Here is a 27,968-nt window from a genome sequence, read left to right as displayed (position 1 = left end):
ATTTTTGTGTACTAACCGTAAAATCTCTTTCTCTGGGTCTTCATTGGGGGACACAGGGCCGTGGCTATGCTGCTGCCACTAGGAGGCTGACACTAAGTAGACAAAAAAAGTTAGCTCCTCCCTAGCAGTGTACACCCCGAGCCGGAGGCGGCCTTAACTCAGTTTAGTGCACAAGCAGTAGGAGGAGTACCAAAACAACCACACATAAGTCGAGGTAGTAACTATAACAAAGTCGCCGTGCGACAAGTGGCCTGGGAACATGGACCACTGAAATAGGCAGGCAATATGTAACAACAAACCAAAAAGAAGCAGGGTGGGCGCTGTGTCCCTCAATGAAGACTCAGAGAAAGATTTTACAGTGAGTACACGAAAATCCTTCTCTTTCGTTTTATTGGGGGACACATAACCGTGGGACATCCAAAAGCAGTCCCTGGGTGGGAAGAAGGCAAGCACTGGAGATAGGCAGGAAACAGGTTCCACTGTCGGGCTTGCCCAAGACCTAAATGCACTTCTCTTGTTACAGGTGTGCTACTGCCGCCTGCAAAACCTTTCTCCCAAGACTGGCATCTGCCGACGCTTGGGTGTGAACACGGTAGAACCTAGCAAAGGTATGCAGACTAGACCAGGTGGCGGCCCTGCAGACATGGCCGGCCGACGTCTGATGTCTAATCGCCCAAGAGGCTGCCACTGCACGGGTAGAGTGCGCCTTTACTCCCCGCAGCGGAGATCCGTCCTTCATCCGATAGGCCTCAAATATGGTGGAACGGATCCATCTGGCAATCGTGGCCTTGGATGGCATGCCCCTCTTGGGACCGGATGGAAGGATGAAGAGACTGTCGGTCTTACAGAAAGGTGCGGTCCTGGAGACAAATTCTGAGACCTCGTACCAGGTCCAAAGTGTGCAAGGCCCTTTCCAGGCCGAGATAAGGACCAGGACAGAATGACGGAAGCACAATCTCCTCATTTAGATGGAACGGCGAGACCACCGTGGGCAGAAAAGAGGGGTCCGGCCGGAGCACCACCTTGTCCTGGTGGAAGACGAAAAAGGGGGAACGACAAGAAAGCGCTGTCAGCTCTAACGATCTTCGTAAAGAAGTGATGGCGACGAGGAGCACCACTTTCTAAGACAGGTGAGAAAAGGAAGAATCTCGAAACGGAGGAACTTGAAGCGAACCCAGCACTAGATTAAGGTCCCACGGTTCTAGTGGACGACGATACGGCGGAGCGAGATGGGCGACTCCCTGGATGAAGGTCTTGATCTGCGGGCGAGAGGCCTCTGAAACAGAATTGACAGAGACGACACTTGGCCTTTAAGCGTGGCGAGCAAGAGACCCTCATCCAGACCTGACTGCAAGAATGCCAGCAATGAAGGAAGGGAGAAGGAGAAAGGAGAAGAGATGTTGTGCTCCTCACACCACCAGAGGAAGACTCTCCACATGTGGTAATAGATCCTCGAAGAAGATGGCTTCCCGGCCTTAATCATTGTCTGTATCACCCTTGTCGAAAAGCCTGCCTGAGCTAGTACCCAGGATTCAATAGCAAGGCCGTCAACTTTAGGACTTCTGAGTTCTGGTGGAAGAGAGGGCCCTGCCACAGAAGATCTGGACGGTCTGGAAGGCGCCACGGGGCGTCTGCGAGGAGCTGAGTGAGTTCCGCGAACCATGCTCGTCTGGGCCACTCTGGAGTCTCCTTCCGCCTTGATCTTCTTGAGAACCTTCGGGATCAGGGGAAGCAGTGGGAAGATGTACGGAAGCCTGAACTGGCTCCACGACAGGGTGAGGGCGTCGACACCTAGCGCCAGGTGGTCGCGGCACCGCGCGATGAACCGTGGAACTTGATAGTTGAATCGGGAGGTCATTCATAGTTTCATAGTTTTTAAGGTTGAAGGGAGACTCTAAGTCCATCTAGTTCAACCCGTAGCCTAACATGTTGATCCAGAGGAAGGCAAAAAAACCCCAATGTGTCAAATAAGCTCCAATGGGGAAAAAAATTCCTTCCTGACTCCACATACGGCAATCAGACTAGTTCCCTGGATCAACACCCTGTCATAAAATCCAATATACATAACTGGTAATATTATATTTTTCAATTAATGCGATCAGGCTCTGCTTAAATTTTACTTGTGAATCCCTCAATACAACATCATACGGCAGAGAGCTCCATAGTCTCACTGCTCGTACAGTAAAGAGTCCTCATCTGTGATTATGATTAAACATTCTTTCCTCAAGACGTAGCGGATGCCCCCGTGTTCCAGTCGCAGGCCTAGGTGTAAAGAGATCTTTGGAAAGGTCTCTGTACTGTCCCCTCATATATTTATACATTGTGATTAGATCCCCCTAAGCCTTTGTTTTTCCTAACTAACTAACCCCAAGTTTAATAACCTGTCTTGGTATTGCAGCCCACCCATTCCTCTAATAATCTTGGTCGCTCTTCTATCTACCTGTAAGATTATGCTATTTATAACCTTCTATACTTTTGCTAACAAGAAATGCATCCATTCCTCTCTTAAATTCATTCAGTGAGTTGGCCATCACCACTTCCTCAGGAAGAGAGTTCCAGAGCCTCACTGCTCTTACCGTGAAGAACCCTCTTCTATGCTGATGTAGGAATTTTCTTTCCTCCAATCAAAAAGAATGCCCCCTTGTTCTTGTCATAGTCCTTGGTACAAACAGATCATGGGAGAGATCTCTATATGGCCCTCTGATATATTTGTACATATTTATTAGGTCTCCCCCAAGTCTTCTCTTTTCTAGAGTAAATAGACCTAGTTTTGATAACCTTTCCGTGTATTGTAATGCACCCATTCCATTTATTATTTTAGTAGCCCGCCTCTGAACCCTTTCAAGTTCAGTAATGTCTTTCTTCAGCACCGGCGCCCAAAATTGCACACAATACTCCAAGTGTGGTCTGACTAGTGATTTGTACAGAGGGAGAATGATGTTTTCATCTCGTGCCCCCAGACCTCTTCTAATGCATCCCATCACCCTATTTGCTTTGGTGGCTGCTGCCCGACACTGGGCACTCCAATTTAGATTCTTATTCACTAAGATGCCTAAGTCTTTTTCCATGTCTGATTTCCCCAGCAGTTTCCCATTTAGTAAGTAATCGTAGCATCTGTTTCTCCTTCCCATGTGCATAACCTTACACTTATCTGTGTTAAACCTCATTTGCCATTTTTTAGCCCAATTCTCCAATTTACTCAAGTCCATCTGTAGTTGCAAACTGTCCTCCTTTGTGTTAACTACCTTACATAGTTTTGTATCATCTGCAAATACTGATATTTTACTCTGTAAACCATCCACCAGATCATTAATAAATATATTAAATAGTAGGGGGCCCAATACAGACCCCTGTGGCACCCCACTAGTAACCCTGGCCCAATCTGAGTATGCACCATTAATAACCACTCTTTGTTTTCTACCACTAAGCCAGCTACCTACCCATCTACACACATTTTCCCCGAGCCCAAGCTTTCTCATTTTACTTAGCAGTCTTTTATGTGGGACAGTGTCAAATGCTTTACTGAAGTCGAGATAAATGACATCCAATGATTCTCCTCGGTCCATGTGAGAGCTTACATCCTCATAGAAGCTGATCAGGTTAGTTTGACAGGAGCGATCCTTCATAAATCCATGTTGATATGGAGTTAAACAGTTATTAACATTGAGACATTCCATAATAGTATCCCTTAAAAACCCTTCAAACATTTTACCCACAACAGATGTTAAGCTTACCGGCCTATAGTTTCCAGGTTCCCTTTTGCACCCTTTTTTGAATATTGGTACCACATTTGCTAGCCGCCAATCCAGTGGAACAGACCCAGTTTCTATAGAGTCTTTAAATAAAAGGAATAGAGGCCTGTCTATCACATTACTTAACTCCCTTAATACCCGAGGGTGAATGCCATCAGGGCCTGGTGATTTGTCAATTTTAATGTTACTAAGTCGGTTCTGCACTTGTTCCTGGGTTAGGCAGGTCATACTTAACGGGGCATTTACATGATCACTCTGCATTTCCCCTGGCATATGCTTTTCCTGTGTGAACACAGTTGAGAAAAAAGTATTTAAAACATTTGCTTTTCCCACATCGCTTTCTATGATTTTACCCTCATTATTCTTTAAAGGGCCAACACCATCAATTTTAATCTTTTTTCTGTTTATATAATTAAAGAATAGTTTGGGATTTGTTTTGCTTTCCTTAGCAATGAGTCTCTCAGTTTCTACTTTTGCTAAATATATTTGTTTTTTACACATTTTATTTTTTTCTCTATATATTTTTAATGCTTCCTCGCTGCCTTCTTGTTTTAGCTTTTTAAATGCCTTTTTCTTATTATTCATTGCCCCTTTTACATCCTTATTAAGCCACATTGGTTTTCTCCTGTTCCTAGCCCTTTTATTTCTGTATGGTATGGCTAGCTCGCAGTGGGTGTTTAATACCGATTTAAAAATTTCCCACTTATTTTCTGTGCTCCCATTTTTGAGGACATTGTCCCAATCAATTTGGCGAAGGTCTTCTCTAAGTTGATCAAACTTTGCTTTCCTGAAATTCAGCGTTTTTGTAACCCCCCTCCAAGGGACCTTACTAAAGGACAAGTGGAATTGTATTATATTGTGGTCACTATTCCCTAGGTGCCCATCCACTCGTACGTCTGTTATTCTATCTGGTCTGTTGCTTAAAATTAAGTCCAGAAGGGCTGCCCCTCTAGTTGGGCCCGGCACAAGTTGGGACAGATAATTATCCTTAGTTACTGACAGAAACCGGTTTCCTTTCTGAGATACACAGGTTTCAGTTTCCCAGTCTATATCGGGGTAATTGAAGTCCCCCATAATAATCACCTCATTGTGATTTGCTGCTTTGTCTATTTGTTTCAATAATACATTTTCAGTGGTTTCTGTTATATTTGGTGGCTTATAACAAACCCCTATGAGGATTTTATTAGTTTTCCCTCCTTGTATCTCCACCCATAGAGACTCCACCTCTTCATTTCCCTCTTGAATATCTTCTCTTAGTCTGGGCTTTAAACTGGACTTTATATATAGACAGACTCCACCCCCTTTCCTTTTTTTACGATCCCTCCTAAACAATTCATATCCTTGCAGGTTAGCCGCCCAGTCATAACTATCATCTAACCATGTCTCAGTTATTCCTACTATGTCGTATTTCTCCTCATACATTACCAGCTCCAGTTCCTCCATCTTATTGGTCAGGCTTCTTGCATTGGTCAGCATGCAGGAAAGAAGTTTTGCTCCCCTTTTCTCAGCTTCCTTCTTAGTACCCTGTCTTGGGTCCTCTTTACGGCATCTAGTATCCTTGATTAGTTTGTCCTTCTGCTGCATGTTCTTGTCTGCTGTTTTTTCTCCCATCCCCTCTTCTTCTAGTTTAAAGCCCTCCTTATGAGTGTGGCAAGCCTTCTGGCGAACGTGTGTTTCCCAGGTTTTGTGAGGTGTATCCCGTCTCTTGCGAGAAGTCCATCGTAGAGGTAATTCACTCCATGGTCTAAGAATCCAAATCCTTGCTGCCTGCACCACCGTCGTAGCCAGTTGTTCAAATCTAGTATCCTATTCCATCTTCTGACACCATGGCCATCGACTGGGAGGATTGATGAGAAAACAACCTGTACGTTCCGTTCCTTTATTTTCTTCCCCAGAATTTCAAAGTCTTCACAAATAGTTGGCAGATCATTTCTTGCCGTGTCGTTTGTTCCTACATGTATCAATAGGAACGGGTATTCGTCCTTGGATCCGAGGATAGTTGGTATCCTGTTGGCCACATCCTTGATTTTTGCTCCAGGGAGGCAGCATACTTCTCGTGCGGTTATGTCCGGCCTGCAGATAGTTGCCTCCGTGCCTCTTAGTAGTGAGTCGCCCATAACTACCACTCTTCTTTTCTTTCTGGACGCACTGCTTGTTGCTCCTGAGTGCTTTTGAGTGTCTTTTGTTTCTGCTTTTGTTGACAAAGTAACTTCTTTTGATGATACTGTGTCTTCTCCTGTAGAGACGGTATCATCCTGAGCTGTGCCATTTTCGTTCTCCAGCATGAGGGCTTCATATTGGTTGCTAAGCTGTGTGGGTGGTGCCGACCACTTGATCCGCTGGCTTCTTTTGGTCACATGTGTCCACTTTTCAGCCTCTGTATGTGTTCTGAAGCTTTTCTCACTTTCCATATCCTGAATTGTTGCTTCTGCCTCGTCCAAGAAGTCCTCATGTTCTTTAATTAGCTTCAAAGTTGCTATTCTTTCTTCCAGTTCCCGCACCTTTTCCTCTAAGAGGGCAACAAGTTTGCACTTTTGACAGGTGAAGTTGAATTTCTTGTGCGGCAGATCCGTAAACATGTAGCATGTGTTGCAGGTGACCATGTGGATTTTCTTCTCTTCCATAATGCTGATGTAGCGTATGACAGGCGAAAGTCGCGCGCCGTCAGGTTTTGCGATGTCCTCAAACAGCGAGACCCGGCAAGTCCCAGCAATCGATCAGCTTACGGCGACTCTTCTCTTCTTAAACAGCTACAGTTATCACCACTATGAGATTGTGTTAAAACTATGCCACACTTATCTTCAGTCGCCTCCCTTTACTTCAGTACCTCGCACTCTCAGCACCTCGCTAGCTCTGGCTGGTTTATATAGTTCTACAAGGACTACTAGAAGCTGCTAGAAGCTTCTAGAAACAGGTGTGGCTAATACTACTGACTAAATCACTAGACACACTTTTTTTTTTTTTTTTGCTTTTTCACAGTACCCCAGACAAACACAGACAACAAATCCCTAATGAAATTAAACAGTTACAGTTATCACCACTATGAGATTGTGTTAAAACTATGCCACACTTATCTTCAGTCGCCTCCCTTTACTTCAGTACCTCGCACTCTCCCGGTCCACGTCCGGAGTCCTCCATCTGCCGGAGATCTGGCTGAAAACTTCCCTGTTGAGGGACCATTCGCCTGAAGCGTGGCCTTCCCTGCTGAGGAAATCGGCCGCCCAATTGTCCACGCCAGGGATGTGTACTGCCGAGATTAGGGAGTGATGAGACCCGGCCCAGTGCAAGATATTCTTGACCTCTCTCATCGCCATGACACTCCTTGTGCCTCCCTGGTGGATGATGTACGCCACCGCCGTGGCATTGTCCGACTGGATCCTGACTGGGCAACCCTGTACTAGGTGCTGAAATTGTAGCAAGGCTAACCGGATGGCTCTGATCTCCAGAATGTTGAGAGGGAGACAACTCTCTTGAGGTGTCCAGCGGCTTTGTGCTGTGTGATGGTGGAATACCGCACCCCAGCCTTGGAGACTGGCGTCGGTGGTCACTATCCTCCAGTGGAGAAGAAGAAAGGATCTTCCTAGTGAGAGGTTGCGAAGACTGGTCCACCAACGAAGTGAGTGGCGGGTCTCCAGGGATAGACGGAACCTACGGTCCAGAGAAAAGGGAGACTTGTCCCACTTCTTCAGCAAGGCCAGCTGGAGAGGCTGAAGATGAAACTGGGCAAAGGGTACCGCCTCTATCGCCGCCACCATCTGACTGAGGACTCGTATACCAAACCTGATGGAAACCGGGCGTGGATGGCAGAGAGTATGGAGGCATCGGTGATCTGAACACCAAGACGACAGTCCTCGAAGGAAGAACCCTTGACCAGCATGTCGGTCCAGTACGGAAGGACCATAACACCTCTGGATGGTAGGATGGACATGGCAGCGCCATGACCTTTGTAAGCACTCTGGGGGTAGATGCGAGGCCGAAGGGTAGAGCCGTGAACTGGAAGTGGTCCTCTGCTATCGCAAGACGGAGGAACTGTTGGTGGGATGGATGCGTCTTGAAAGGTTGAGGTGGGAAGTTGAAGCTGCGAAAGGACTGGAACCGAGCGGCGAGACGACGATTCTGGATGCGTTTGGGCCAAAATTGGGGAAGAGAGGTACTCTTTCCTCCCGTAGCCTCGGAGATTAACTGGTCTAGCCTATCTCCGAAAAGACGTTCACCTAAGAAGGGAAGGGACTCTTTAAAGGCCGCATCCACATTCCAGGTCCTGAGCCAGCGGGCTCGACGGATGGCCACACTGTTGCTAGAGGCCTGGGCCGCGCAGTTGGGAGATGCCAGGGCTGCGTTGAGAAGGTACTCACCCGAGATGTTAACCAGTTCCGGATCGGCAGAGATGGTACGGAGTCCGCTGCGTAGGGTGTCCGCCCAGGACATCAGCGCCTTTGTAACCGAAGCCAAGGCAAGGGCCAGGGAAAAGGATGCAGAACGGGCCAACCTGTCAATGGTACAGTACGTGTGGAGTCCCTGAGAGACGTACCGTTAGGGATGAGGAGTCAGGCGGGACACTGGTGGGTCGACCACAGGGGAGCATGCCCATTCTCTTCGGAGCCCATCGGGGAAGGGATAATGTAAATGAATGGACTTACCGCTGGTAAACGCTGTGTCCGGTAGTTTCCTGTGATTGCGCAGTAACTCAGCGAACTCTGGATGTCCACTGAATGCATTATGGGCCCGCCTCGTCCGTTTAAAGGAGACTTGGGTGCTCTGAGAGGAGACGGGGTCTGTCTGTACCTTCATAGTCTGATTCACCGCTTCTACCAAGCTATCCACCATGCGCCAAACATCAGCCGCCTGCTCGAAATCCAGCAGAGGTGCTACATCTGAGTCATCACCAGAGAGGTCGGAGGACTCCAGGAGGAGTGGTAGTCTGGACCTGGGGATGAGGGTGAAGCCTGGGAAGACGCTGAAGACGAGACCTGGCGGGTCCGCTTCTGAGCAGTGGATGAGGTCCCTGGCACGGGGCTCACCTCCTCCTGAGGAGATTGCGCTAGGCCTGTGGAGGTATGGCCGAGCGTCGGCAGGAGGCGCGGCGTTTGCGTAACGATCCGAGAGGCCTCAGCGAGGGAATCTACGGACTGAAACCGGGACGGCAACCAGTCAGGAGGAGGCGGGACGCTGACTCCTGCAGGATCGGAGGCTACAGCGGCAGCATCTGAGGCGTCGGTGGAGGTGTCCTGCGGAGGCTGCGGGTCTGCAGAACAGCCGGAGCATAGCGGAACGTCCTGGCCTAGAAGGAATTTGGCTTTTGCAGGCGGAGCACGCGAAACAAGGCAAAGGGGGCCTGCTTGGATCGGGCGGAACTAGGATTAGGCATGGGGTGCCATGGAACTCTCACTGGGGCTGCTAGGAAGGAGACAGGATAGCGACAAACCAGTCACTAAAATAAAGAGAGGGCTACCTAGTGAGGGCTAACTCTGTAGGAGCCATGCTTACCCAGGTCCTGTGTGCTGCCCACTATTCCAGGGAGAGGGATCCAGGTCACACCGGAGCCAGGAGGAAAAACTGGAGCGCTGAAGCCTCAGCAGACCGGGTGTTTTTTGTGTTTTTTTTGCAGGATAAAGATGGACACTGAAAGAGGATGGAGGAGGGGCTGAGAAGAGCGCGAAAAAAACGCATCCACCGCCCACCCTGTGATGCCTGGAGGCTGAGTGGTGGGCGGAGTTGGGGGCGGAACGGACGGCAGCCAATAGCGCTGCAGCGGGGGGCGTGGCTGGGACGCAGGGAGACTAGGCAGAGACCGGGGCCTAAATTTTGGAGCTGCCGGAGCGGAAGAAGGTAGAGACAAGCGGTCCTACCTGAGATCAGTGGCACCGCACCAGCGATGTCCGGTGTGCAGGTAGGAAGCTCTGCACATGTGCCAGTGCGCTCAGCACACTGATGGTAGTGCTGCGCGCCCCAGGGAAGCCGAGGGTGGAGAGGCAGGGAGGTGGACGCCTGGTGGGAGGTGAGAGACTCCGTCCAAATGCAGGCAGCGATGCGGGCCCCATCAGAAATCCAGAATGCTTTTGGGGTAATACCGCAGGGTGGATCAGAGGTGCCCATGAAAGATCTGTCCCACATGCAATCCCGGGAGTGGTATTGCGGGAAAGGACGGGGGAGAGGACCCGACATCTCAAGCCTCTGCAACCATGGGGAGTGGTACCCACAGGGATGGAGAGGATGAGGGATGAAAATAAACTACACCTGCAGAAATAGAAAAAAACAGGAATGAAAGCAATGAGCGTCGCCGAGAAAAAATAAAAAATACGCAAGGAATCAAGTGGCTGAGGGGGGCAGAGACGGCCCACATCAGCCTCCTATGACACTAAGCAAAAACTGAGTTAGGTCCGCCTCCGGCTCAGGGTGTATACTGCTAGGGAGGAGCTAACTTTGACAGCAGCATAACCCACTTTCCTGTGTCCCCCAATGAAACGAAAGAGAAATTATATTTATCTAAATTTACTTGGTAATTAGGGTGTTTATAAAGTTGCAATTAGGGTACATGCCCACAATCAGGGTTCACCGTGATTTAGATGCAGTGTGTTTTCACTGCGTCCAAAACGCTGCGTTTTACAGTGTAAGCAGAGTGGATGGGTTATCTCGAAATCCGAAGCCCACTGTGCTTATTTTTCTCGCAGCGAAAACTGACCTGCGGCGACTCTAACCGAGCCGCAGCATATCAAGTCTTTGCTGCGGAGACGCAGGTGTTCTCCGCAAGGAAAACACAGAAAGACCGCAACTGCCCGAGCATGGATCGTGGGGACAAGCAGCTGCGGTTTCCTGCGGAGGAGACTCGCTGCCCGCAGGTCAGGACCTGCCGCGTCCAGGACGCAGCGAGTCCTGATCGTGTGCACATACCCTTAAGGGAGCTGTTCTGTCTGGAGTGACAGATCAAAGACAGTTTCTCCAGGAATGGAAGTCCATCTAGATCTCTAAAGTTCAAAAAGCTGAGCAAACATTACATAAACTTTCCCAAGTAACAAACCCAGAAAAGGTTTCTGCCAAAAGAGGCAGCAATCTTTGAACCTGTTGCTAAGAATGGGAATATATCAGCATATCTGGCCTTTCTAGAGAGATCTCCCATCTCCCACCTTGTATTAATCTGTAGGGAGTTCTCAAGTTCACAGCTTCTCAAAGTTCTATAAGGTTTATACTTTCACCTCAGCAGATGCGAGTCTGGGCAGAAGGAACTTGACGTGCTTTGGGATGTCTCATGGTTTCTGGTGTCCTCCAGTGAAGTGTCTGAGAAATCACCGTTTTATCAGCAGTACACTATCATTACAGGGCTAGAAAACCTACTGCCATGTAGTCCTCCATATTCATGAGCACTGCTTAATCCTAACCCACCAATGTGATGATTGGAAACTTTCATGTACATTGTACATGAGCACAAAGCTGCCAATCGGTGGTGTGGGCAGGATTATACAGAGCTCAGCATTCAGAGAAGTGCTAAATCTACAGCAGAGAAAACACAATATCAAAATTACATCAAGCAGCTCAGTAAGTGACAAATACCTAGAAGCAGGGTATTTGCTGCCACATCCTACTGCTCTCAGATGGGATAGCACAAACCTGGTAAGAGATTATCAAAAAAAAAAAAAATAAAGTCTGTAAACCTGACTGAAATCTAAGAATTTTATGAGTGCAACTAAATAGAGAAAGCTTATGAGTCCAAATGTACTGAGTCCCAGTTTGCCCAGCCACACATTGTACTGACCAGTAAGAAATCTCAGCAGCAGCAAAGATAAGCGACTCTCAGGAAACGTCCATCAGACTACATTAGCAAAGATTCAGCAACAGGGGAGAGGGACACTGAGGAGCTGTCAATCAAGCTAGGTGGGCGAGACTGATTTTAAACTTTCATAAAGGATTATGCAGTCACTCACATGGATTTTCAAAGTAAGTGCACCAGCCAAGGTACAAGGAAATACATTTTAAATTAGACAGATTTAAGCTTTTTTTAATAATTTTTCCTTCTTTCTAGTAATGTACATATAAACATATTGGAATACACTCAATAAATGAGCTTAAACTCAGGCAACTTACCCACATGGTGTCGGTTTGTCTGCAGAGCCCTGTCCAGCGTGGCAGAAAGCTGCTGATAGATTTTGTGCACAGCTTTTTGGATCTCAACCTGTATGCTCCTTTTTGAAGCCCGTATTCCATCCTGAAGACAATACAAAACATTATACAAAAACACATAAACAAGTCCTAGTCATTAATATGCTGTGAATAATTTTGTCTATGATGAGCAAATGCATTTTTCTACATGTAACAAAAAGAAGTGCTGCAAAACAGATACAATAACTTATTTATCATTTTAAAAACCAGTGATATCAGAAATTTTGACTCCTGGGAATCCAGGTGCAAATATGCTACAACCAATTGCAAAAATAAGTATCTCTCTATTTCTGATAGACTCTGGTCAGATTTTCTCTCACAGGTGAATGAGCGGATTCATATACGTCCTTGGCCGTGCCTGACCCTTTAACGTGGGCGTGCGCTACGAGTCTGCATTATTTCCCGTACATGTCTGCTGATCTGATCAGCAGACATGCACAAGTAACAGGAACTGGTGAATCTCTGATCCACCCATGCTTGTTAACCCCTTAGATTGTGCTGTCAAACGCGGACAGCACGATGTAACGTGCTGCGGCGTGGATAGCGCTGTTCTCCGCAACCATCAGCAGTCCTGTCACGCGGCTTTTGGAAGAAGGGAGGAAAAAATGAAAAACAGAAAACTGTCCGGGTGTGACACAGTTTAAGAAAATCTATCAGGCTCCCAGTCCTTCCTAAGCTGTCGCAATAACTTTATATAAGGCTTCTCCTGGATTTTAAGCAGGTCCTAACCTTGATCCACCCTCGCCTCTTAGCTGCGCATGCCTGCTGATCAGATCAGCCGGCATGTGCGGGGGAAAAATGCGGCCTTGCAGCGCAAGCCCAAATTAAAAGCACAGGTACGGCCTTGGACATATTAGTATGTCCAAGGTTGTGAAGGTGTTAAAGAGCCACTCCAGCATATTTGTTTTCTTTTTCAGCGCTGGAGTAGCGTTTTAAATGTAAGTTCGCTGCACCCGGTATTAAACTCACTAGACATTGTATTCATCCTTATTCGGCGCCTGTAACATCTGTCTGGCTGGAAGTCAGAATTTACGTCACAAGTGCTCAATGTAACAGAACCAGAGCTACATACATGTGACCTCTAGCATACTATATGAAGCAATGGAGCTGCTGGCAGGTCACAAATCTCCACAGACTGACGAGAGCGCCGCTGGAAACAGATGAAGATGGTAGCAGGTGGATGTAAGACTGGGGGCATTGGACTTACCACTACAGAGGTGCAATAAAAAAAAAAAAAAAATAGATATACTATAGTGGTGCTTTAAAGAATGCTCAAACTGGCTGGTGGCTTTGACTGCAAGGAGACACATCAACCACATGCTGTTAGTTGACGTTTGTTGTCCTGCAAAGTTTAGATTACTTGTAGTTGAATTTACAAGAGATATCTCAGCGTTAGAAACAAAACTAACATGTATATAAGTGGTATCTCAGCAGGGTAGATAATTAGTAAAACTTGGCTTTTAATAGTACACAATTAAAAAGGTATCCAATGACATACAAAAACACTAACAGAGAAAAGATGTAGAGTTGGCTACAAATACAGGTGACAAGGGCTATGGCAAAAAACACAACCTTCTCCCTCTCACTGTTGAGGTCCCTCAAGGTTCAGTCCCTGGCCCTCTTCTTTTCTCCCTCTACACTGCCCCAATTGGACAGACCATCAGCAGATTTGGCCTCCAGTATCATCTTTATGCTGATGACACACAACAATGAAGGGAATTTTGTTTACTTACCGTAAATTCCTTTTCTTCTAGCTCCTATTGGGAGACCCAGACAATTGGGGTGTATAGCTTCTGCCTCCGGAGGCCACACAAAGTATTACACTTAAAAGTGTAAACCCCTCCCCTCTGCCTATACACCCCCCCGTGCATCATGGGCTCCTCAGTTTTGGTGCAAAAGCAGGAAGGAGGAAACTTATAAATTGGTCTAAGGTAAATTCAATCCGAAGGATGTTCGGAGAACTGAAAACCATGAACCAAGAACAATTCAACATGAACAACATGTGTACACAAAAGAACAACAGCCCGAAGGGAACAGGGGCGGGTGCTGGGTCTCCCAATAGGAGCTAGAAGAAAAGGAATTTACGGTAAGTAAACAAAATTCCCTTCTTCTTTGTCGCTCCATTGGGAGACCCAGACAATTGGGACGTCCAAAAGCAGTCCCTGGGTGGGTAAAAGAATACCTCGGTAAAAGAGCCGTAAAACGGCCCCTTCCTACAGGTGGGCAACCGCCGCCTGAAGGACTCGCCTACCTAGGCTGCCATCTGCCGAAGCGTAGGTATGCACCTGATAGTGTTTCGTGAAAGTGTGCAGACTCGACCAGGTAGCCGCCTGACACACCTGCTGAGCCGTAGCCTGGTGCCGCAATGCCCAGGACGCCCCCACGGCTCTGGTAGAATGGGCTTTCAGCCCTGAAGGAACCGGAAGCCCAGAAGAACGGTAGGCTTCAAGAATTGGTTCCTTGATCCACCGAGCCAAGGTTGACTTGGAAGCCTGCGACCCTTTACGCTGGCCAGCGACAAGGACAAAGAGCGCATCCGAGCGGCGCAGGGGCGCCGTACGAGAAATGTAGAGTCTGAGTGCTCTCACAAGATCTAACAAGTGCAAATCCTTTTCACATTGGTGAACTGGATGAGGGCAAAAGGAAGGTAAGGAGATATCCTGATTGAGATGAAAAGGGGATACCACCTTAGGGAGAAATTCCGGAACCGGACGCAGAACCACCTTGTCCTGGTGAAACACCAGGAAGGGGGCTTTGCATGACAGTGCAGCTAGCTCAGACACTCTGCGAAGTGATGTGACTGCCACTAGGAAGACCACCTTCTGCGAAAGGCGTGAAAGAGAAATATCCCTCATTGGCTCGAAAGGTGGTTTCTGAAGAGCCGTTAGCACCCTGTTCAGATCCCAGGGTTCTAGCGGACGCTTGTAAGGAGGGACTATGTGGCAAACCCCCTGCAGGAACGTGCGTACCTGTGGAAGCCTGGCTAGACGCTTTTGAAAAAACACAGAGAGCGCCGAGACTTGTCCCTTAAGAGAGCCGAGAGACAAACCCTTTTCCATTCCGGATTGAAGGAAGGACAGAAAAGTGGGCAAGGCAAATGGCCAGGGAGTAAAACCCTGATCAGAGCACCAGGATAAGAAGATCCTCCACGTCCTGTGGTAGATCTTGGCGGACGTTGGTTTCCTGGCCTGTCTCATAGTGGCAATGACCTCTTGAGATAACCCTGAAGACGCTAGGATCCAGGACTCAATGGCCACACAGTCAGGTTGAGGGCCGCAGAATTCAGATGGAAAAATGGCCCTTGAGACAGCAAGTCTGGTCGGTCTGGTAGTGCCCACGGTTGGCCCACCGTGAGATGCCACAGATCCGGGTACCACGACCTCCTCGGCCAGTCTGGGGCGATGAGGATGGCGCGGCGGCAGTCGGACCTGATCTTGCGTAACACTCTGGGCAGCAGTGCCAGAGGAGGAAATACATAAGGCAGTCGAAACTGCGACCAATCCTGAACTAATGCGTCTGCCGCCAGAGCTCTGTGATCTTGAGACCGTGCCATGAATGCCGGTACCTTGTTGTTGTGCCGGGACGCCATTAGGTCGACGTCCGGCTTCCCCCAGCGGCAACAGATCTCTTGAAACACGTCCGGGTGAAGAGACCATTCCCCTGCGTCCATGCCCTGGCGACTGAGAAAGTCTGCTTCCCAGTTTTCTACGCCCGGGATGTGAACTGCGGAGATGGTGGAGGCTGTGGCTTCCACCCACAGCAGAATCCGCCGAACTTCCTGGAAGGCTTGCCGACTGCGTGTGCCGCCTTGGTGGTTGATGTATGCCACCGCCGTGGCGTTGTCCGACTGAATTCGGATCTGCCTGCCTTCCAGCCACGGCTGGAACGCCTTTAGGGCTAGATACACTGCCCTTATCTCCAGAACATTGATCTGAAGGGAGGACTCTGGCTGAGTCCAGGTACCCCGAGCCCTGTGGTGGAGGAAGACCGCTCCCCACCCTGACAGACTCGCGTCCGTCGTGACCACAGCCCAGGATGGGGGCAGGAAGGATTTCCCCTTCGACAAAGAAGTGGGAAGAAGCCACCACTGAAGGGAGGCCTTGGCTGCCCGAGAAAGGGAGACGTTCCTGTCGAGGGACGTCGACTTCCTGTCACATTTGCGGAGAATGTCCCATTGAAGTGGACGCAGATGAAACTGCGCAAATGGAACTGCCTCCATTGCTGCCACCATCTTCCCTAGGAAGTGCATGAGGCGCCTCAAGGGGTGCGACTGGGCTCGAAGGAGAGATTGCACCCCTGTCTGTAGTGAACGCTGTTTGTCCAGCGGAAGTTTCACTATCGCTGAGAGAGTATGAAACTCCATGCCGAGATATGTCAGCGATTGGGTCGGTGTCAATTTTGACTTTGGGAAATTGATGATCCACCCGAATCTCTGGAGAGTCTCCAGAGCAATGTTCAGGCTGTGTTGGCATGCCACCCGAGAGGGGGCCTTGACAAGAAGATCGTCTAAGTAAGGGATCACCGAGTGTCCCTGAGAGTGTAGGACTGCTACCACTGTTGCCATGACCTTGGCGAAGACCCGTGGGGCTGTCGCCAGGCCGAAAGGCAGTGCCACGAACTGAAGGTGTTCGTCCCTGATGGCGAAATGCAGGAAGCGCTGATGCTCTGGTGCAATCGGCACGTGGAGATAAGCATCCCTGATGTCGATTGATGCTAGGAAGTCTCCTTGGGACATCGAGGCGATGACGGAGCGGAGAGATTCCATCCGGAACCGCCTGGTTTTCACGTGTCTGTTGAGCAGTTTGAGGTCCAGAACGGGACGGAAAGATCCGTCCTTTTTTGGCACCACAAACAAGTTGGAGTAAAAACCGTGACCCCATTGCTGAAGGGGAACAGGGATCACCACTCCTTCTGCCTTCAGAGTGCTCACCGCCTGAAGAAGAGCATCGGCTCGCTCGGGGGGCGGAGATGTTCTGAAAAAACGAGTCGGAGGACGAGAGCTGAACTCTATCCTGTAACCGTGAGACAGAATGTCTCTCACCCATCGGTCTTGGACATGTGGCAACCAGGCGTCGCAAAAGCGGGAGAGCCTGCCACCGACCGAGGATGCGGTTTGGGGAGGCCGAAAGTCATGAGGAGGCCGCTTTGGGAGCGGTTCCTCCGGCGGTCTTTTTAGGACGTGACAGACCGCCATGAATCAGAGTTCCTCTGACCCTTCTGTGGCCTGTTGGACGAGGAGAATTGAGACCTGGCTGAGGGCCGAAAGGACCGAAACCTCGATTGTACCTTCCGTTGTTGAGGTCTGTTTGGTTTGGACTGGGGTAAGGACGAGTCCTTTCCCTTGGATTGGTTAATGATTTCATCCAATTGCTCACCAAACAGGCGGGCGCCAGAAAATGGCAAACCGGTTAAGAACTTTTTGGAAGCAGAGTCTGCCTTCCATTCACGTAGCCACATGGCCCTGCGGACTGCCACTGAATTGGCGGATGCTACCGCCGTACGGCTCGCAGAGTCCAGGACAGCATTCATGGCGTAGGACGCAAAAGCCGACGCCTGAGAGGTTAAAGACACAACCTGCGGAGTAGAGGCACGTGTGACTGCATTAATCTCAGACTGACAAGCTGAGATAGCTTGGAGTGCCCATACGGCTGCGAATGCCGGAGCAAAAGACGCGCCTATAGCTTCATAGATGGATTTCATCAGGAGCTCTATCTGCCTGTCAGTGGCATCCTTGAGTGATGAACCATCCGCCACTGCAACTATGGATCTAGCCGCCAGTCTGGAGACTGGAGGATCCACCTTGGGACACTGAGCCCAACCCTTGACTACGTCAGTGGGGAAGGGGTAACGTGTGTCATTAAGGCGCTTAGTAAAGCGCTTGTCCGGAAATGCTCCGTGTTTCTGGACTGTATCTCTGAAGTTGGAGTGATCGAAAAACGCACTCCGTGTACGTTTGGGAAACCTAAATTGGAATTTCTCCTGCTGAGAAGCTGACTCCTCAATCGGTGGAGCTGGCGGAGAAAGTTCTAGCACCTGGTTGATGGACGCTATAAGGTCATTTACTATGGCGTCCCCTTCAGGTGTATCAAGATTGAGAGCAGCGTCAGGATCAGAGCCCTGATCTGCCACCTCCGCTTCATCCTCCAGAGAGTCCTCATGCTGAGACCCTGAGCAGTGTGATGAAGTCGAGGGAAGCTCCCAGCGAGCCCGCTTAGCCGGTCTGGGACTGCGGTCCGTGTCGGAGTCCTCACCGTGGGACCTATGAGTCGCCCCAGGAGCACTTTGCTGCTCCGACCGAGGGGGGCCTGGGGGCAATGATTCAACAGTGCCCGGGGCCTGTGTTACCGGTCTGACTAAAGAATGTATGTCTGGAACACCAATGGTGTGAACAGGGTGCAAGACTCAAAAATATACAACTAAACAATAGGATAAAGAGTTGCACACCAGTCACAATGTATAGGGGAATAATGAAAAGCATAACTGCTATATGAATACTAGACTGAAAAATACAATGGACTATCTGAAATAAGTGAAAAACATGAAAATGGTATCTGCATAACTGCTATGAAAAATAGAAATGAGAGATATTTAGCCATTGTATTGATCAATGCAAAGGAGCCCCAAAACCAAACGCCAAGGTAATCTCTATTTTTGGGGTCCCTAACCTATGTGTAACCTCACCTGCAGTTAAAAAACTTGCTCTGTATGGGAAGCAAGGGACCAAGCTATATATGTGTGAAATAAGAGACATGGCTATGGGTGGGGCAGGGTTCTCAGACAAAAAGTGCATACTAACTAAAGAATGTATGTCTGGAACACCAATGGTGTGAACAGGGTGCAAGACTCAAAAATATACAACTAAACAATAGGATAAAGAGTTGCACACCAGTCACAATGTATAGGGGAATAATGAAAAGCATAACTGCTATATGAATACTAGACTGAAAAATACAATGGACTATCTGAAATAAGTGAAAAATACATACAGAGCAAGTTTTTTAACTGCAGGTGAGGTTACACATAGGTTAGGGACCCCAAAAATAGAGATTACCTTGGCGTTTGGTTTTGGGGCTCCTTTGCATTGATCAATACAATGGCTAAATATCTCTCATTTCTATTTTTCATAGCAGTTATGCAGATACCATTTTCATGTTTTTCACTTATTTCAGATAGTCCATTGTATTTTTCAGTCTAGTATTCATATAGCAGTTATGCTTTTCATTATTCCCCTATACATTGTGACTGGTGTGCAACTCTTTATCCTATTGTTTAGTTGTATATTTTTGAGTCTTGCACCCTGTTCACACCATTGGTGTTCCAGACATACATTCTTTAGTTAGTATGCACTTTTTGTCTGAGAACCCTGCCCCACCCATAGCCATGTCTCTTATTTCACACATATATAGCTTGGTCCCTTGCTTCCCATACAGAGCAAGTTTTTTAACTGCAGGTGAGGTTACACATAGGTTAGGGACCCCAAAAATAGAGATTACCTTGGCGTTTGGTTTTGGGGCTCCTTTGCATTGATCAATACAATGGCTAAATATCTCTCATTTCTATTTTTCATAGCAGTTATGCAGATACCATTTTCATGTTTTTCACTTATTTCAGATAGTCCATTGTATTTTTCAGTCTAGTATTCATATAGCAGTTATGCTTTTCATTATTCCCCTATACATTGTGACTGGTGTGCAACTCTTTATCCTATTGTTTTGTTGTGTTACCGGTCTGGACTGCAAAGCTTCTAGTATCTTAGCAGACCATCTATCCATAGACTCAGAAAGTTTGTCAGCGAATACTGCAAACTCTGTCCCTGTCACCTGGACAGTGGCAGCAGGTGGTTCCACCGGGGCCGAGGGTCCCACCAGTGGCTGAGGCTCCGGCTGAGTGAGTGTCACAGGGGCCGAGCATTGCACACAATGAGGGTAGGTGGAACCTGCAGGTAGCATAGCCGCACATGAGGTACAGGTTGCAAAATAAGTCTGTGCCTTGGTACCCTTGCTTTTTGCGGACGACATGCTGTTGTCTCCTCTTAGAGCAATCAGTGAGGGTATATAGCCAAAAGCAAATAGTGCGGCCGTACAGAGTAAATGTATACAATATAAGCATATAAATATACACTTCGGCACCCAGGGGGGCCAGCACCTAGTAACAGGTGCGGCTTACCGACCGCCCTCAGCGGTTGTGTGACCACCAGATTCCCTGCCTGGGCCTCCCAGAGCTGTGGAGCTCGGTGTTGTCTCCCCTCTGAAGTTCTCCAGCGTCAGAAGTGCTGATAGGAATGGCTGCCAGCGTTCTGAGAGGAGGAGGGAGCCGTGGGCGTGCCTCAGAAAGTGCGGGAATCTGGTGCCCCGCAGTGCTCAGTGAGGGGGGAGGAGGATACCTCAGTATGCTCCAGCCCTCACCGCTGACATGCAGTCTAGCGTCCCGCCCTCACCCCTGACTGGCAGGCCCGTGGGCGGGAGTTTGCGATACTAGGCCGCAAAAGCCGGGGACTAAATTTATTAGCGCGGCCGGCAAACAAGCGCGGTCGGCGCGGTAGTCCCGGCGACGCAAAACACCCGGCAGGTGCTGCAGCGTCCGTTACACAGGCGCTCTATGCGCCGTCCCCAAGGGGACACAGAGTACCTCAGAGGAGCTGGGCCTGTCCCTGACGATACCCGGTCTCCTGTCCAGCAGATTCCCCCAGGGGCTGCGGAGGGAGCACGGTCCCATGCATGGTGACCGGTTAGGATCCCACTTCACCCAGAGCCCCTAAGGGATGGGGAAGGAAAACAGCATGTGGCTCCAGCCTTTGTACCCGCAATGGGTACCTCAACCTTAACAGCACCGCCGACCAGAGTGGGGTGAGAAGGGAGCATGCTGGGGGCCCTGTTATGGGCCCTCTTTTCTTCCATCCGATATAGTCAGCAGCTGCTGCTGACTAAATTGTGGAGCTTGCGTGCATGTGTGCCTCCTTCAACACAAAGCATAAAAACTGAGGAGCCCGTGATGCACGGGGGGGTGTATAGGCAGAGGGGAGGGGTTTACACTTTTAAGTGTAATACTTTGTGTGGCCTCCGGAGGCAGAAGCTATACACCCCAATTGTCTGGGTCTCCCAATGGAGCGACAAAGAAACACCTCATCCCCTGAGCTCACCCCGCTGTACTACAGAACACCAGTGACTGCCTGACTGCAGTTGTCTGCTCTCCATATGAAACTTAGCCTTTCCAAAACTGAACTTCTTTTCCCTCCATCTTCCAACCTTCCTCAACCTGACATCTCCCTCTCTGTGTGTGGCACAACGATAAGTCCTAGGCTGCAGGCCCGCTGTCTGGGTGTTATACTTGACACTGATCTCTCCTTCACCTCCCACATACAATCTCTTGCCCGCTCCTGCCGCCTGCACCTCAAGAACATCTCTAGAATCCGCCCCTTTCTCACTGTGGAAACGACAAAAACCCTCACCGTGGCCCTGATCCACTCTCGCCTTGACTACTGTAACTCTCTATTAATTGGTCTCCGCTTAACTAGACTCTCTCCTCTACAGTCCATCCTTAATGCAGCAGCCAGGGTCACCTATCTGGCTAACCGCTACTCGGATGCCTCTGCTCTGTGCCAGTCATTGCACTGGCTGCCCATATATCACAGGATCCAATTCAAACTGCTTGTTCTCACCCACAAAGCTCTCCACAGTGCGGCACCCCCTACATCTCCACCCTCCTCTCTGTCTATCACCCCACCCGTTCTCTACGCTCTGCAAGCGACTTTCGACTAACATCCACACTAATTTGAACCTCCCACTCCCGGATCCAAGACTTCTTCCGAGCTGCACCAACCCTCTGGAACACTCTACCCCAAGAAGTTAGGACAAATCACAACTTACTCAGCTTCAGACGCACCCTAAAGACGCATCTTTTTAGGGCGGCCTATCACACTCCCTAATCAGATTCGATTCACATAGTCCCTCTACAACTTCTCACAACATGACTCCACATCAAACTCCATAGCACCCAAAGGCATCTCATTGTAAATTGTAAGCTCTCACGAGCAGGGTTGTGTTTTTTCTTTTTTTTTTTCCTCTAAATATTGTATTTCTATAACTGTTACTTGTTTGTATATGATCCTCCTAAATTGTAAAGCGCTGCGGAATATGTTGGCGCTATAGAAATAAAGATTATTATTATAAAGATTATTATTATTAATATTAAGATTATTAACCAAAGAGAGCTAAGCCAGATTGTCACATCAAACCATACTATTCATTGCATGGTCCGACACACAGTAATAGTGAGTGCATGAGAACAACACTATAGATAAATATGCATAGTTATTGGAACCGTCTTACCCAAGCTGTAGTTTCACCAAACATCAGGGAGGGATTCATGGAGGGGGCAGACCCAGCTGCCACACATTTCTCCATGTTCCACACCAGCAGTCAGTCATCGTGTCACACCTTCCCGATGCATTTCTGGTGCATGAGGCACGATGAGACCATGTCCACTTGGCTCTCTTTGATTGATTGTGTTTTATTGCCATAGCCCTAGTGGCACCTGTATTTGTAACCACCTCTACATGGTTTTCTGTTAGTGTTTTTTACCCTGCTAAGATACCACTGAATTTCCGAGAGTCATAAAAAAATGTATTTCCAAATGTTCAAGTTGATGCACTTTTTCTCTTTAGAAAGACCTGGTTCAAATAGAGATAATGGCCTCCTTACCTGGTAATGATGCAGATGAACACTTTCTCCTTTAGTGCCTGCATGACCAACAGTACCTAGTCCAAAACAACCTGCAAGAAACTGCAGTCTCACAGAGGTAAGCAGAGATGACGACTGAAAGGTAGCGAGTGACTGGCGACTACCTAACGTTTGTGCATTTCCTTTTTCCTCCATTCCAGAGAGAAGAACAAGGATCTGGTGCAAGGCCTCCAAGCGCAACTAGAAGAAAATCATAATCCCTTGGTGTCATTACAGACTTGCACAAAGGCCGTGCCAGCATTCCTTAACAAAACCTATGCTAAAGGCCCAGTCACACTAAAGAACTTACCAGCGATCCCAACAACGATACAACCTGATAGGGATCGCTGGTAAGTTGCTAGGAGGTCGCTGGTGAGATGTCACACTAAGCGACGCTCCAGCGATCCCACCAGCAACCTGACCTGGCAGGGATCGCTGGAGCGTCGCTACACGGGTTGCTGGTGAGCTGTCACACAGGCAGATCTCACCAGTGACCAGCCCCCAGCGCCGCGTGGAAGCGATGCTGCGCTTGGTAACTAAGGTAAATATTGGGTAACCAACCCAATATTTACCTTGGTTACCAGAGCACACCGCTTAGCGCTGGCTCCCTGCACACTTAGTCACAGTACACATCGGGTTAATTACCCGATGTGTACTCTGCTACGTGTGCAGGCAGCAGGAGCCGGCTTCTGCGGATGCTGGTAACCACGGTAAACATTGGGTAACCAAGAAGCCCTTACCTTGGTTACCCAATATTTACCTTCGTTACCAGCGTCCGCCACTCTCACACTGCTAGTGCCGGCTCCCTGTTCCCTGCACTCCTAGCCACAGTACACATCGGGTTAATTACCCGGATGTGTACTGTGACTACGTGTGCAGAGAGCAGGGAGCCGGCACTGACAGTGTGAGAGCGGCGGACGCTGGTAACGAAGGTAAATATCGGGTAACCAAGGTAAGGGCTTCTTGGTTACCCGATGTTTACCGTGGTTACCAGCGTCCGCAGAAGCCAGCTCCTGCTCACTGCACATTCAGTTGTTGCTCTGTCGCTGTTACACACAGCGATGTGTGCTTCACAGCGGGAGAGCAACAACTAAAAAATGGCCCAGGACATTCAGCAACAACCAACGACCTCACAGCAGAGGCCAGGTTGTTGCTGGATGTCACACACAGTGACATCACTAGCAACATCGCTGCTACGTCACAAAAGTTGTTCCTTAGCAGCGATGTTGCTAGCGATGTTGCTTAGTGTGACGTGGCCTTAACAATTTTTTCTACCTTCGGCTGCAAGGCTGTATACATAGTCAAATTTAACAAGCACCTTATCATCTTTACACCCCCATTAGTGCCTCCATAATATGTATTACAATATGAATGCTATATATGAATCTGATACAGCATGCAAGGTGTGTCAGCCTCCTAGTGACAGCAGCTTACACCCACGGTCCTGTGTCCCCCAATGAAACAAGAGAGAAATATGCATTCTCATTCTGTAGGTTTGCAAATGTGTTCGGTATTTTTAGACATCACAATAAATTATTTTTTAATTTGAAGATAAAACATTTTGTTCAGTAAAAAAATAGATATAATACCTCTGCACGAAGTTGCTGCTGTTCCATTGCAATTACGCACGCCTGGGGAGAGCTGGACATTCCTTCTTCTGGCTCTTTAAACCCAGGAGAACTTCCTACATCTCCACTTACAAAGCTTAGCACGTTGTCAATTAGTGTATGCACACCAAGAGCTTTGCTATGTTCTGCATCGGTGTCAAAGCCACAAGATAAACCACACATCCAGTCCCGATTGTGCTTCAGTCGGGCCCAAGAATCATTGGCAGGTTGTTCAGATGGGGACACTGCAGACAGATGAAGATCAAAACTCAGGGAGGCCTGTAGACTTACACTTGATAGGTTATGTTGCTTTTAAGTATAATGATACTGAGTATGTCTAATGTTCAATTCATTTATAACAAGTCAGGATCTCAAAATCAAACTACCAGAAAATAATGGTAGACCGAGAAGTTTAAAACTAATTGAGGATCAATTTTTTGGCTTCTTTCAAGCCATTGTGTTACATCTTATTGAATGTACATACTCATCATCCTTATACTACATGACTTTAGTTTTCACTCCCTGCTCAGCACAGATGCTTTCAGAGCATGTGCTTATGAAGCGGATGACATAATGGAAGCTTCATTTTTTGCAGGCCAAGCACAGTGACTTCATACAATGATTAAATCAAAACTTAAATATGAAAGGCAATAGCTAGCTTGAAGGAAGCCAAATAGACGAGGATAAAAGGAAGAACATGCCGTTAAGTACTTGCTTGGCGATCTTCTTTTTCCGGGGACTCAAGTGGACTAAGGGCCCGGTATCAGCAGAGAACACAACACGTTTTATGAAGGAGACACAGAGAGGAAAGGGAAACGAGGTCCAGCTTACCGCTGTTAGTTTATTATGTAGTGACAGAAATGTGGTTTATTTTGGGTCTTAAACTAAAATCTAAGCTCCTTAAAAGCAAAAGAATATCCTTTCCTAAGCATTCAGTAACACCTTTGATTTGTAAGTTTATATTAACTGAAATATGTAGCTGAAGTGCGCCTTAGTTTGTATTCTATAGTCCATTTATTGGATATAGTGTAGCCACTACAGAATAAGAATATAAGTTCTTACACACTGGCATTATGCATTTATCCAGTTTCAATGACAACTCTATTTTACACTTTGCATGCAAAAACAAATCCAAAAGAAATACCAATGAAAACTACATGTTTTATTAACATTACTAAAAATTGTCTCACCTCGTTTTCTATGGGACGCAAGGTCGGAGTCGGTGTTCTGTCTTCCACTCTGGAACAAGAGAATATGGGACATGAGTAAATACAATTGTACAGTACAGAGAAGTCCAACTATAGCTACTCCCACTCCCGTCTTCAAGATTTCTCACGAGCTGCGCCTATGCTCTGGAACACACTACCAAGAGCAATCCGATTAATTCCCAACAGCCACACCTTTAAGCTGGCCCTAAAAACGCATTTCTTTAGACTAGCCTATCACCTCACTGCCCTGATCTAATCTAGTCTCTTTCTGTTCCAGTTCTTTTCCCCTGTAGCTGTACAAATTCTGGCCAATGACAGGTTCATGCAGCTGGTTTTGAATACCCTATTAAATTGATGGCTGGACTATATATGACAAGCTTTTCTCCCCCCCATTCACCTTTTGTGCCTCCCCTATTTCCTCATAGACTGTAAGCTTACGAGCAGGGCCCTCACTCCTCCTGGTATCTTAATTTTGTATTGTCTCAAATTGTCTGTACATGTCCCCTCTGAATTCTAAAGCGCTGCGGAATATTTGGCGCTATAGAAATAAAAATTATTATTATTATTATAGCTATATATTGCAAGATTAATAACAAACACAAAAAAGAGAATTTTGTTACTTACCGTAAATTCTTTTTCTTATAGTTCCGTATTGGGAGACCCAGACCATGGGTGTTTAGCTACTGCCTCCGGAGGACACACAAAGTACTACACTTAAAAGTGTAGCTCCTCCCTCTGAGCTCATACACCCCCTGGTAGCCAGTCCTAGCCAGTTTAGTGCAAAAGCTGAAGGAGAATAGCCACCCACAAGTAGAACCGAGTAAGAACCGGAACAACCGGAGACTCTGTCCACGACAACAGCCGGTGATAACACACGGAACAAGAAAATTGCCAACAGGCAACAGGGAGGGAGCTGGGTCTCCCAATACGGAACTATAAGAAAAAGAATTTACGGTAAGTAACAAGATTCTCTTTTTCTTTATCGTTCCTTTGGGAGACCCAGACCATGGGACGTTCCAAAGCTGTCCCTGGGTGGGAATAAACAGAAAAAACTAAGAAGTAGGCGGAGCCTAACTTCACAAGTGGGCGACAGCCGCCTGAAGGATGCGTCTGCCCAAGCTTGCATCTGCCGAAGCATGAGCATGCACTTGGTAGTGCTTCGAAAAAGTATGGAGGATAGTCCAAGTGGCAGCCTGACAGACTTGTTGAGCCGTAGCCTGGTGCCTAAAAGCCCAAGAGGCACCGACAGCTCTGGTCGAGTGTGCTTTGATCCCCGGCGGGGGAGGCACCTGAGTACTCTGGTAGGCGTCCGAAATGGTCGATCTAATCCAACGGGCCAAGGTCGGCTTAGAAGCAGAGAGACCCTTGCGCCGCCCTGTGGTTAGCACAAAAAGAGAGGTGCACCGCCTAAGCGCAGCGGTGCGAGACACATAGATCCGGAGAGCATGCACCAGATCTAGAGTATGCAGCGCTTTCTCAAAGCGATGAACAGGGGCCGGACAGAAGGAAGGCAAGGAAATATCCTGGTTAAGGTGGAAGGGAGAGACCACCTTAGGAAGAAAGTCCGGGGTCGGATGGAGAACTACCTTGTCTTGGTGAAAAACCAAAAAAGGTGACTCCGAGGAGAGCGCAGCCAAATCAGAGACTCTCCTGAGAGAAGTTATGGCAACTAGAAAGGCCACCTTTTGAGAAAGACGATACAAAGAAACCTCCCTAAGAGGCTCAAAGGGGGGTTTCTGCAATACCGTGAGGACCAAGTTAAGGTCCCAGGGATCCAAGGGCCGCCGATAAGGCGGAATGATGTGAGACGCACCTTGCATGAAGGTGCGGATCTGAGCCAGCCGGGCGAGACGCCACTGGAACAGCACTGATAGAGCTGAGACTTGTCCCTTGAGAGAGTTGAGGGACAGTCCTAGCTGCAGACCGGACTGTAAAAAAGACAGAAGGGTCGGCAACGAGAATGGCCAAGGAGAATGGCCGGAAGAGCGACACCAGGACAGGAAAATTCTCCAAGTCCTGTGATAGATCTTGACGGAGGAAGACTTACGGGCCCGAGTCATAGTGGAGATGACTTCAGGAGGAATACCAGAAGCCGTCAAAATCCAGGACTCAAGAGCCACGCCGTCAATTTGAGTGCCGCAGAATTCGGGCGGAAAAACGGACCTTGCGAGGGCAGGTCTGGACGGTCCGGAAGATGCCACGGCATCTCCATGGACAGTTGAAGCAGGTCCGGATACCAAGCTCGCCTGGGCCAGTCCGGTGCAATGAGGATGACTCGACGGCCCTCCATTCTGATCTTGCGCAGGACTCTGGGCAAGAGAGCTAGAGGGGGAAACACGTAGGACAGACGAAACTGGGACCAGTCTTGAACCAGAGCGTCCGCGGCGAAGGCCTGAGGATCGTGGGAGCGAGCCACGTAAACCGGAACCTTGTTGTTGTGACGGGATGCCATTAGGTCCACGTCCGGAGTGCCCCACTTGCGGCAGATTGACTGAAACACTGCCGGGTGCAGGGACCATTCGCCACCGT

At 48.3% G+C, this 27,968-nt stretch overlaps 1 protein-coding gene across 8 annotated transcripts in view; it reads right to left on the bottom strand.

Moving 5' to 3' along the window:
- HERC1 (HECT and RLD domain containing E3 ubiquitin protein ligase family member 1) overlaps nucleotides 1–27,968 on the bottom strand; it is a 408,496-nt gene that overhangs the window by 196,311 nt on the left and 184,217 nt on the right. For 6 of the 8 annotated variants that reach the window (XM_075345504.1, XM_075345503.1, XM_075345506.1 and 3 more), the window contains exons 26-30: nucleotides 25,422–25,470; nucleotides 24,933–24,980; nucleotides 24,214–24,476; nucleotides 22,607–22,825; nucleotides 11,832–11,952 (exon numbers count right to left, since the gene is read on the bottom strand). In XM_075345504.1, the coding sequence (XP_075201619.1) occupies nucleotides 11,832–11,952; nucleotides 22,607–22,825; nucleotides 24,214–24,476; nucleotides 24,933–24,980; nucleotides 25,422–25,470 (700 nt within the window). The remainder of the gene's footprint in view (nucleotides 1–11,831; nucleotides 11,953–22,606; nucleotides 22,826–24,213; nucleotides 24,477–24,932; nucleotides 24,981–25,421; nucleotides 25,471–27,968) is intronic. The other 2 variants (XM_075345510.1, XM_075345511.1) reach the window with 1 other exon arrangement.

Source organism: Anomaloglossus baeobatrachus, chromosome 4, assembly GCF_048569485.1.
Source record: "Anomaloglossus baeobatrachus isolate aAnoBae1 chromosome 4, aAnoBae1.hap1, whole genome shotgun sequence".
Lineage (NCBI taxonomy): Eukaryota > Metazoa > Chordata > Amphibia > Anura > Aromobatidae > Anomaloglossus > Anomaloglossus baeobatrachus.
The sequence above is the reverse complement of the archived record's forward strand: the minus strand, read 5'-3'. Positions and strand labels throughout refer to the sequence as shown.